Source organism: Lutra lutra, chromosome 6 (assembly GCF_902655055.1).
Source record: "Lutra lutra chromosome 6, mLutLut1.2, whole genome shotgun sequence".
Lineage (NCBI taxonomy): Eukaryota > Metazoa > Chordata > Mammalia > Carnivora > Mustelidae > Lutra > Lutra lutra.
In genome coordinates, this window is record NC_062283.1 from 22396691 (window position 1) to 22406364 (window position 9674).

The 9674-nt window shown below is 46.7% G+C and overlaps 1 protein-coding gene across 1 annotated transcript in view; it reads left to right on the top strand.

Annotated features, from left to right (window-relative positions):
- The window catches only part of LYRM4 (LYR motif containing 4), a 160391-nt gene extending 151052 nt beyond the window's left edge, over nt 1-9339 (top strand). The window contains exon 3 of the mRNA XM_047732056.1: nt 8914-9339. Within this exon, the coding sequence (XP_047588012.1) occupies nt 8914-8982 (69 nt within the window). The 3' untranslated portion in view covers nt 8983-9339. The remainder of the gene's footprint in view (nt 1-8913) is intronic.
- Nucleotides 9340-9674: the final 335 nt, after the last annotated feature.

Here is a 9674-nt window from a genome sequence, read left to right on the forward strand (position 1 = left end):
TCTGGCGCTTTGCCTGGGCTCTTGTCACCATCCCCAGGAAGGGCCAGGTTTCACTCTGACGTGATGTTTGGGTCCTGAGTCCCGCCCTGTTCCAAGAAGGGCTCGGTGACCTAGTCGCAGTGCTGCTAACCTGCGTGCTTGCCATGCGCTGCTTTCGTCTCGCAGAGCCTGTTATGCAATGCTTCACTGTGGCCTCCGGGAGGAGGGGTGGCTGACAGACCGTCTGTATCCAGTGTCCCCACGGGGTCAGCTGTGCCTCGGGCGGGGGGAGCAAGAATATCCTGATAGGGTGGGAAGACAGCTAGTACCTGTCTCCTGTCTTATAAGTGTTTGCCCGAGCAGTGGTCCAGACTAGCAGGTAGAAATCATCCACCAGCCCCAGCAGCTCTGAAGAAGAGGTGTGGGAGGCTTCCCTGGCCTTCATCAGCCCTGTGCCATCCCAGAGCAACAAAGACATCTCCCTCCCCCAACCTGGTCTTGTCGTCCATGGCCGTACCTTCTGGAAGGGCTGTGCCCAAAGAGCGCCAGGTGGGTAAATATCAACCCTCGTTTTTTGTTTGTTTTCTGGAAAAATATTCATCCACTGGGGTGAAAAAAACTGGTTATTTTTATTTTTTTTTTTTAAAGATTTTATTTATTTATTTGACAGAGAGATCACAAGCAGGCAGAGAGGCAGGCAGAGAGAGAGGAGGAAGCAGGCTCCCTGCTGAGCAGAGAGCCCGATGCGGGGCTCGATCCCAGGACCCTGAGATCATGACCCGAGCCGAAGGCAGCAGCTTAACCCACCGAGCCACCCAGGCACCCCAAAACTGATTATTTTTAAATATGAATAATAAATGCTGAGCCTGAATGCCATTATGTTTGTGCTCCTTCCTCACTCAGGGGTGCCAATCAGATGCAAGAGAACAGTGACATGCTTAGACCCCCACCCCCACCTCCCTAAAGAGAAACTCCATGAGTGGGGCCGGGCCATGTGTATCCTTGGAAGCTGACCCTGTCTTGTTAGGAACCACTGCCTTACATGTATATTTGTTCAAAAGGGCCGCATTCCTGCAGAAGGGACAGTATGCTGGTAGAAATCACTTCAGGCCCTTTGAGGCCACAGTTTTCTGAGACCCATTACAATGGTTTGATTTTCTTTACTCTGATGGCCTGGGATTCAAAAGAAAGAGGCTGTCTCTTGGTGGGCTTTTTAAAAAACGTTCACCTGAACATCAGACATGCAGAAAAACAACGGAATGGCCTAGAAATCTGACAATGGTGGGCAAGAGATAGGGCAACCATATAATTCATCATCACAAAGGGGAACCCTTAAGACTGAAAGAAAGCTCTATTAATAATCATGCTGGGACAATAGGGGTAAGCCAGGTATCTGGTCACACTGATGAGAGGACACAGCCCTGCATCTAGGGTGTCTCTTGTCCCTACCAGTGAGGAGGAAACACACTAAGTATTAATTGTGACATGGGGTTTAGAGAAGATAGGAATTTGTTCACCGCTCTGCTAGGAATATCACAGAGAAAATAAGAAGTCAGGTCCTCACCACCACCGTCCATATTAGGAATATCCAGTATCTAAAATTCAAGGCTCACTGAGTTGAATGGAGATGGAGCATGTGTGGAGAGAGGAAACACAAGAAGATTCCACTCTGGATTCTTTGGACTGGACTTCTTCCTCTGCTATACACCTAATTGTGGACTGACTTCTCAAAGATCTACATTGGCCATTTCAGGCATTCTTCTATTTCATAAAATGATGGCAAATTCAAAAGTAATAATATTATGTTACTATATGTAAAACATTTTGAAAAACAACTTAGGCTACGAAATTCTAGAAAGAAAAAGAGCATATGCATCAAGAGTGATATTTTAGAAGAAAACCAAATTCGTAAGTTTAGATTTTACCTCTTACTGCTAAATAGAAGAATTATATATAATTTCATATATCCATATTTCAGTTTGCCTCTTTAAAAACTTATTAGGAAACCAAGTATGATAAAAATGGTTGTTACAGCAGCTGTTCTATTCAGGCTAGGCTGTGACAGTGACCCTCCACACTGGGATATCACTGGGAGAATCACAGAGCGAGCTACAGGCAACATGGGAAACTGCCTGACATCATCATAGGCCAGAGGAGGGGCACAGATGTCCTGCCCACCTTCCATGGGATAAGCGGACAGTAGACCAAAAGCTGAAATTCTGCTATCAAAGATTCACTTAGATTGGTGGTGCATAGTTATTGGGGGGACTTTCCAAAGTCCCTATCAAGTGTAAACTACCTTAGGAAATTAAAAAGATGCCTCTCAACTGGGTGTCAGGAGGCACTCAAAGGCATGGGGTATATAAAGTGCATCTTCCCAAAGGGCCAGAGTTACTTGACAGCTTGGGAAATCATTTTTATAAAATTAGTATAAATATATTATGGAACGGAATATACTATTTATGTGAAGATCAATAGGAGACTTCAAAGAAATGTTCTAGTTACCACATCCTCTTCAAGCTAAGTCCCAAACCCCCATGAGTATGATTTTGTGTATTAACTACCTCTGTTCGGCCAGATCTGGTTTCTAACTCTTACTCTGCTCATTTCTCTCTCCTTGGGCCAGTGCCAAGTGTTTCAGCTTTATCTCAAAAATGCTTTAATATCTTCCTCATCAAAATACGTTTTCTTATCTTTGACTTTGTATTCATTCAAATAATCTTGATAGTTGTTTCCTCAAATATCTCAAAAAAAACCCATTGGGATTTTCATTATCATGTTAAACAGATTAATTTAGCAAAAGATTGACATTTTTTATATGATTCAGTCTTTCCATGAACATGGTATATCTTATTTCATCCAAACTCTTTTATATTTTTAAGTTTTGTCGTTTTCTCTCTTAAAGCCTTACACATTCTTTTTAAGGTTATGTCTAGGTGTGTTGTTTTTGTTGTTGATGTGACTCTTGTTACTTTCTTTTCTCATCATATTTTCAGTGTCATCCACTGATATGCTGGCTTCTTATATGTGAAATGAAGAGCATTCCCATTTGAGCATTTACACTCCTTCCAAATGTGGAAATCCAAAGATGGGGTTTGCCTGTAGAAAGCCTATAAATTGGTGATGATAATGGTATCTTCCTCATAAAGTTGTTGTGTGATAGAAAGAATTAAATACTTCTAATTAATTGATTTAATTAATTAAATGCTTAGAACAGAGCCTGGTACACAGTAAATGCTCATTAAATGTGACTGCTACCTTTCATCATCATTACCATTGTAATTTTTTAGTAGTAATAGCATTATCATTATTGGTAGTAGTGGTGTGGTCACTACAATGCCAGAGGCAGGATTTGTCACTGTCCCCAGTGGACAGGGAACCATCACTGCCTGGATGGTTTTACCATCCTTAGAGAGGGCAGAGAGCAGAGACAGTCCCTCCCTAGGCTTCTCCAGCAGAGCCAGGTGTCAGCATCTCTCCCGTAACTTTTCAGTGCCCAGGGCAACCTCCTGATACTAGACCACTGGTAAGCATCATGGGCCTACTGGACAGGAGGCTAGGCCCAGAGCAGAGATGAAGAGGGTCCTTCAGTCCTCAAGTCTAGCCCAGGAAGCTCAAGTTCAAAACCAGGAAGTGGTGTCAGACATCCCTGACATCCTTTCCACAGTGTAGGTGTGTTTCACCATTGCAGACTCATAGACTTTTACAGCCAGAGAGTGAGGAGGCTTCAAGATCTTTGAGGTCAGGATCTGACACCCTGTAGTGCTGCTCCCAGCAACAGACTGGCGAAGCACAAGGCCATGCATATCAGTAACAGTGAACGAGACCTGACCACATGCCCACTACTGTTCTTAGTTAATCCTCTCAGCAACATGAAGACAGCAAATGTAATTGAACTCCAGGAAGTATCTGGGGCAATTGGTACATTTTCTTCCAGTCTCCTATTGCATTGGATGCTCATAACAATGGCGTGAAACAGGCAGGAAGTAGCCAAGGCTCTCCCACTCCTCGTGATGGAGCCCAGTTCCTCTGGGTCCAAGTCAGATTGAGACACGTTGCACGGGAGACAGCACACTGCGGCAGCTGAGTGACCAATGGAGACCTCAAACGTTGGACTAAATTTTCTTTTCTTGGATCTTCCTTCCTCCTCAGCAGGTTATTTGTCTAATGAGTCTCCAAGCTCATAAGTGTTTCTAGGCCAGCCAGCCAGCCCATCTACTTGCAGTTGAGGAAGCTGTGTATTTTTCTAATGGACTCTAATGCCAGTTCCTGAAGTTTATAGAATAAAAGTGTGATCAGCTTTAATGACCAATTTATGCATGGTAATAGTCAGATGTGGCTAGCTAAGCCCCTTGGGGCTTCTGGAAGGGCTGTAAATTGAAGGCAGTAACTGTACTTCCTCGCTTCATTGACCGGCTCCTCTCACCTCCAGCTTAGAAGCAACATGCTCTGTCATTAGCACCGCGGCATCCGTCCCTGGCTGTCCCCTCCCTGTGTGTGCTGACACATTTTATAGCCAAAATAAATGCAACAGCACTGTTGCACAAACATTTATTGCCTCGCCTCTGTAGCTCTCGTTGAGATAACTTTTTTAATATTTCCTCCCTGGGTGAACTGAATATTTCTCTTCCATCTTCTGTAATTGCTCTGGGTTAATCCCTTATAGGCCTGAATTACAGCTTTAAACTTTCTGCTGGGCCAAATTTAAATCATTTGATTTTCCTTAACAGCGAGTGAGCATTCTTGTTACAATAAAATGGTCCTGTGGCTACTTCTGTCGAATTGCCTTGATCAGTTCCGTAATTCCACTAGCAGCTCCCCACCAAAGCACTGTGTTAATTACGTACAGATCTAGGTTTTAGAACTAGTGGACAATAGAGCCTTGGTTATAACTGGGAATGCTCAATACTGGCATTTTTAGTTACCAGGTTCTTACTGAGCACTTTCTGTGTGCCTAGCACTGTCCCAGACTATGCTGTGAAAGCAGCTACGTCAGAACAAGTAGGACATGAGTCCGCCTTTCTCCCCAGCGGCCACTGGGCCTCATGCAGAGGAACCCATCCAGGCACAGAGGCTCCCAGGAGAGAGCCAGAGAGCCCCTTCTGCAGAGGGGACCCAGGGAAGCTTCAGCCATTAGCTCAAAGGGTGGATAGGCTTTTCGAAGGGTTTTTTGTTTTTTGGTGGTTTTTTCGGTTTTTTTTTTTTTTTTTTTTTTTTTTTTTACTTAAATTCGGTTCGTTAAAACATAGTGTAGTATTAGTTTCAGAGGCAGAGTTTAGAGACTCATCAGTTGCATATAACCCCCAGTGCTCATCACATCACGTGCCCTCCTTTGTGCTTATCACCCAGTTACCCCACCCCACCCACCTCCCCTCCAGCAACCCTCAGTTTGTTTCCTAGAGTTAAAAGTCTCTTGTGGTTTGCCTCCCTCTCTGTTTCCTTCTTGGTTTATTTTTCTGAAGGTTTGTTTTGAATGACGCTCCTACAACCTGAGTTCTTTGGATCGCCCCTCACTCTTCACTTTTCAGTTTTCTTTGGAGCCTTTTACATGGAGCTGCTTGCAAACTAGTCACCCCATATCATATCTGCATTTCTTTCAAGAGAGCACCCATCCCCTCAAACTTCCATCCTTTAGGTCAGTGGACGAGGAGGACCACTACTATGTTCACCCTGTCCCTGGAAGCCTAGGAGCACAGGAGAAAAAGGCCACACGACAAGAGAACCCTGTGTCCTTGTTGTAGCCCATCTGTCAAGAAGGTGGCTGTTAACACAGTGTTCACAAAGTGAATTGTGTGGGAGGAGACGTATTTATTCTGCGGTGTAATAAATATGCTGCTGGATCTTCAAACAGCCCACCAAGGAGACCACCTTTTCTTCCAGGGCCTCAGAACACATGGCTCGACTCTGGACCACTCGGGGGCCACCCAGCTGCTCTGAGAGGTGTCAGAGATGGGTCCTGGCCCAATAAGTCATCACAGAGGCTGAGATGTGGAAGGAGCCCATCTTGTTCCACCTCTGTCTGCATAAACTCCTTCTCCATCCCCACCTTCTCCCCCTTCCAGAGCATGACAGCTTCCCAAGGCAGCTGATTCCATTTTTTGCCAACTGTGTGAAAGAGTTCTTCCTTAGGCCATATCATAACTTCTGCCTGCCACTAGAGCCCTGAGAAAACCCTGATAAACTCAGTCAAGCACTTGTGGAACATGGTATTGTCAACACTTCTAAGAGGGGCTCCTGATAAACTCCCCCTACATCCATGAAATATAAACCAAGTTCCCAGGTAAATGAATCATTTGAGCTGTTACATAAAATTATTTTTTTTAAGATTTTATTTATTTATTTATTTATTTGACAGAGAGAGATCACAAGTAGGCAGAGAAGCAGACAGAGAGAGAGGAGGAAGCAGGCCCCCTGCTGAGCAGAGAGCCCAAGGCCGGACTCAATCCCAGGACCCTGGGATCATGACCTCAGACGAAGGCAGAGGTTTATCCCACTGAGCCACCCAGGCACCCAAGCTGTTACATAAAATTATTTTTATTAACCTAGACATCCTCTCCAAACATATCAATTCTGTTTTTGCTTTTACAATAATTGGTATTTTAGCCTTTCTTCTAAAAAGCAATGATAGTGGGCCCACTTGTCTGTTGAGGTTAGCATCTGAAAGTAAAACCGTATAATACCGAGAGTATCGGAAACTGCTTCTCGGCCCCCTCTCTGGAGTAGGGTGCATCTGGCTCCCGCTCACCCCACAGCTACTCCAGGTCATCAAGAAGGGAGGCCAGGAAGAGCCTCTGTGCTCCACTCCTCATGAAACCGCGTCCAGCTAGTCTCACCCCTCAAGATGGTTTATGACTATGTTATGCAGATCGTGCTCCGTGGAATCCCAGACCCGCCCTTCCCGCTTGCATCTGAAGCCATGTGTGTTCTTTATATGGACAGGAGGAGGGGAGGCTGAAGACATGGGAGCAGAGCTCATCACTGACTTCTGTTGGTACTGGTGCAGAACACTCATTCCCCACCATCACCACCCCCTTTTCTCTTTTATCAAATTAAGGAATTCACTTGCAGTGAAAATAATCTCTTCAATCATCCTCATGCCCTTAAATCTCCACTCTGTTCTTCAGCTTTCTTTGTCCATCATTTGGCGGCTCTGACCTCTTCCTTCACTTTCCCTTGGCATCCCCGTGATGCCCTGAGTTACTAGAGCCCCCAGGCCATTGGGACACCTCTGTACAGGTGTGCGCCAGAAGATGTCACTAGCAGCATGGGAGGATGGGAACGTTGAGGTGGTCTCTCGGGGTGTCACTGGTGAGAGAGCACCACTGTTCCTTACTAGTTTCAAAATCTTCCCCTTTCATGGGCCATCATTTTCAAATAGAGTATTAACCGTAAAAAAGGATGAGATCTCACCATTCACAACAACGGTGATGGACGTAGAGGGTTAGATGAGAAGGACAGATACCAAATGACTTCACTTGTATGGGAAACCTCAAGACCAAAACAAATGAATAAACAAAAAGCATAATCAGACCTATAAATACAGAGAACAAACAGATGGTTGCAGGTCAGGAGAGGGGATAGGCAGGATGGGGGAAGGAGAGCAGGAGATACAGGCTTCCAGTTGATGGAGTGAATAAGTTATGGGGATAAAAGGTACAGCATGGGGAATATAGAGTTGTGTGGTGACAGATGACAGCTACGCTTGTGATCTAGAGCTAGATCTAGCATAAGATCTAGAGAAGTTGAATCATTATGTTGTACACCTGCAACAGTGTACCAGGATGTGTCAACTATATGCAAATAAAGAAATAATAGATGGGGCGCCCGGGTAGCTCAGTGGGTTAAGTGTCTGACTCTTGGTCTTAGGTCAGGATCTCAAGTCCTGGGATCAAGCCCCACATCAGAATTCGAGCTCACTGGGGAGTCTGAGGATCCTCTCTCCCCCTCTGCCCCTCCCTCTCTCCCACTTGGATGCATTCTCTTTCAAGTAAACCTCTTTTTAAAATAGAATAGAATATTAAAACAAGATGGGAAGACCACATGAGGGTCCTGATTCTCACCCCTGGCCACTCTGGTGGCTGCTGTGGCCATTAATAATCTCTTCAATCATCCTCATGTACTCAAAGAGCAAAGACCCCGAATTACCCATAGATAGCGACCATCTGCTCTGAAATCCTTCCCGCACCAGTTGTACCAGGTTCTAAGAAAGTATCACTTAGGAAATGCTTTTGGAGAAAACTCGTGAAGACCCTTTGTTCCCAAGGAAGGACCAGTCATCTGCGGCAGCCCCAGGTCATGGCTACAGCATCCACCTGGGACAGCGGGAACATCTGGGCACTAGCAGAAACACTCCGTGTAAGAGGACACTTAGGAAAGGGTGGGAAAGTCGAGAGGCAAGAGGCGAAGGAAGCCAGACCACGGTCCTCAGCCCCGCCTGGACCAGACAGGCAGCCATATTGCTTCCAGTGCCCTTAATGGAACCCATGTTCTAGCCCAACATAGGCAAGACACGTTTCTGCTTTATGCTGAAGGCTCTCCAAACGGGAGAACCGGTTCTAAAGGATGGGATTGTGTTTGGGGAGGAGCTGCTGTGCACACATCCAGGTGGCTCTCCCTCCAGCCAGCAGCCAAGGAGCCTGGTGGATGGTCTCAGCTGGCTCAGGACAGCCCAAGGAACCAAGGCTGTGCCTGCTAGCCATTTCAAAGGCCAAAAAAGAATGAGTGTGGATCGTGAACTTGTTCTCACAGTGAAGGAAGTTACATTTGGAGGGTGTGGGGAATTAGCAAAGGCCAACCCCGTGACTGCACTTGGCCCCACGATGCAGTTCCCCACAAGGAACAGCCCTATGATGGCAGACGTTGGCATTGAAATGTTAGCAATGCTCTTTCTGATCTTTTGCAGCTAATGGAGTCTTTGTCTTTCTTTGCCTTCAGGTCCTCATTGGCCAAATGTATTCGACTGACAAGCTTATCATTGAGAATCAAGAGAAGCCTCGGACCTAGGGGGCCGGGACCAGCCACCACCGGCAGCCGTGGACCAGCTTCAGCATCCATGCTGCACTTGGGGCGGGGGCTCCCCCAGACCACAGGGGCCTCTTCCATCAGCTTAGAATAGCCTCTTGCTCGGCCTGCCCAGTAGGAGCTGATAAACTGAGGCCGGTTTCCATTCTTCTGCAGCCCTAGTGAGAAAGGGTGGCAGGGTCTCCTTGATTCAAGCGAGGAGCTGGAGCTCACTCCGAATAGTGCTGTGTATTCTTGTGTCTGCTCTCCGCCCCACTCCTCTTCTGTATCATCACCGCCCATATAGAGCCCCTCCACCCTCTGCATCTTCGTTGACAATAAACAGAATTGTCTCCTGAAGCCTTCTTACGCCAGATGCGCTCCCGAGGATGAATGCGCCTTCGTTTCCTGCTGACGGCGGGGCCTGCAGAGGGCCGTGGGGACCCAGAGGGAGGCTCCCTTTGTGGGGGCAAGTCTAGGCACCCAAGATTTGGAGGGCAGCAGGGAGTAGGGCAACACCAAAGAGGTAGAGGGTGCATCCCGCAATTTATGCCTGGGCCCGGTGCAGCCACAGAGGGGCCCGGCCGGAGCTCCCCACCTGGAGACAGGATGCTAGCGGCCCTGCTGAGTCTGGTCTGAGGATGGGCACCAGCAGCCCTGCCTGGGAGCTGGTTGGAAATGCAGAATCTTGGGCT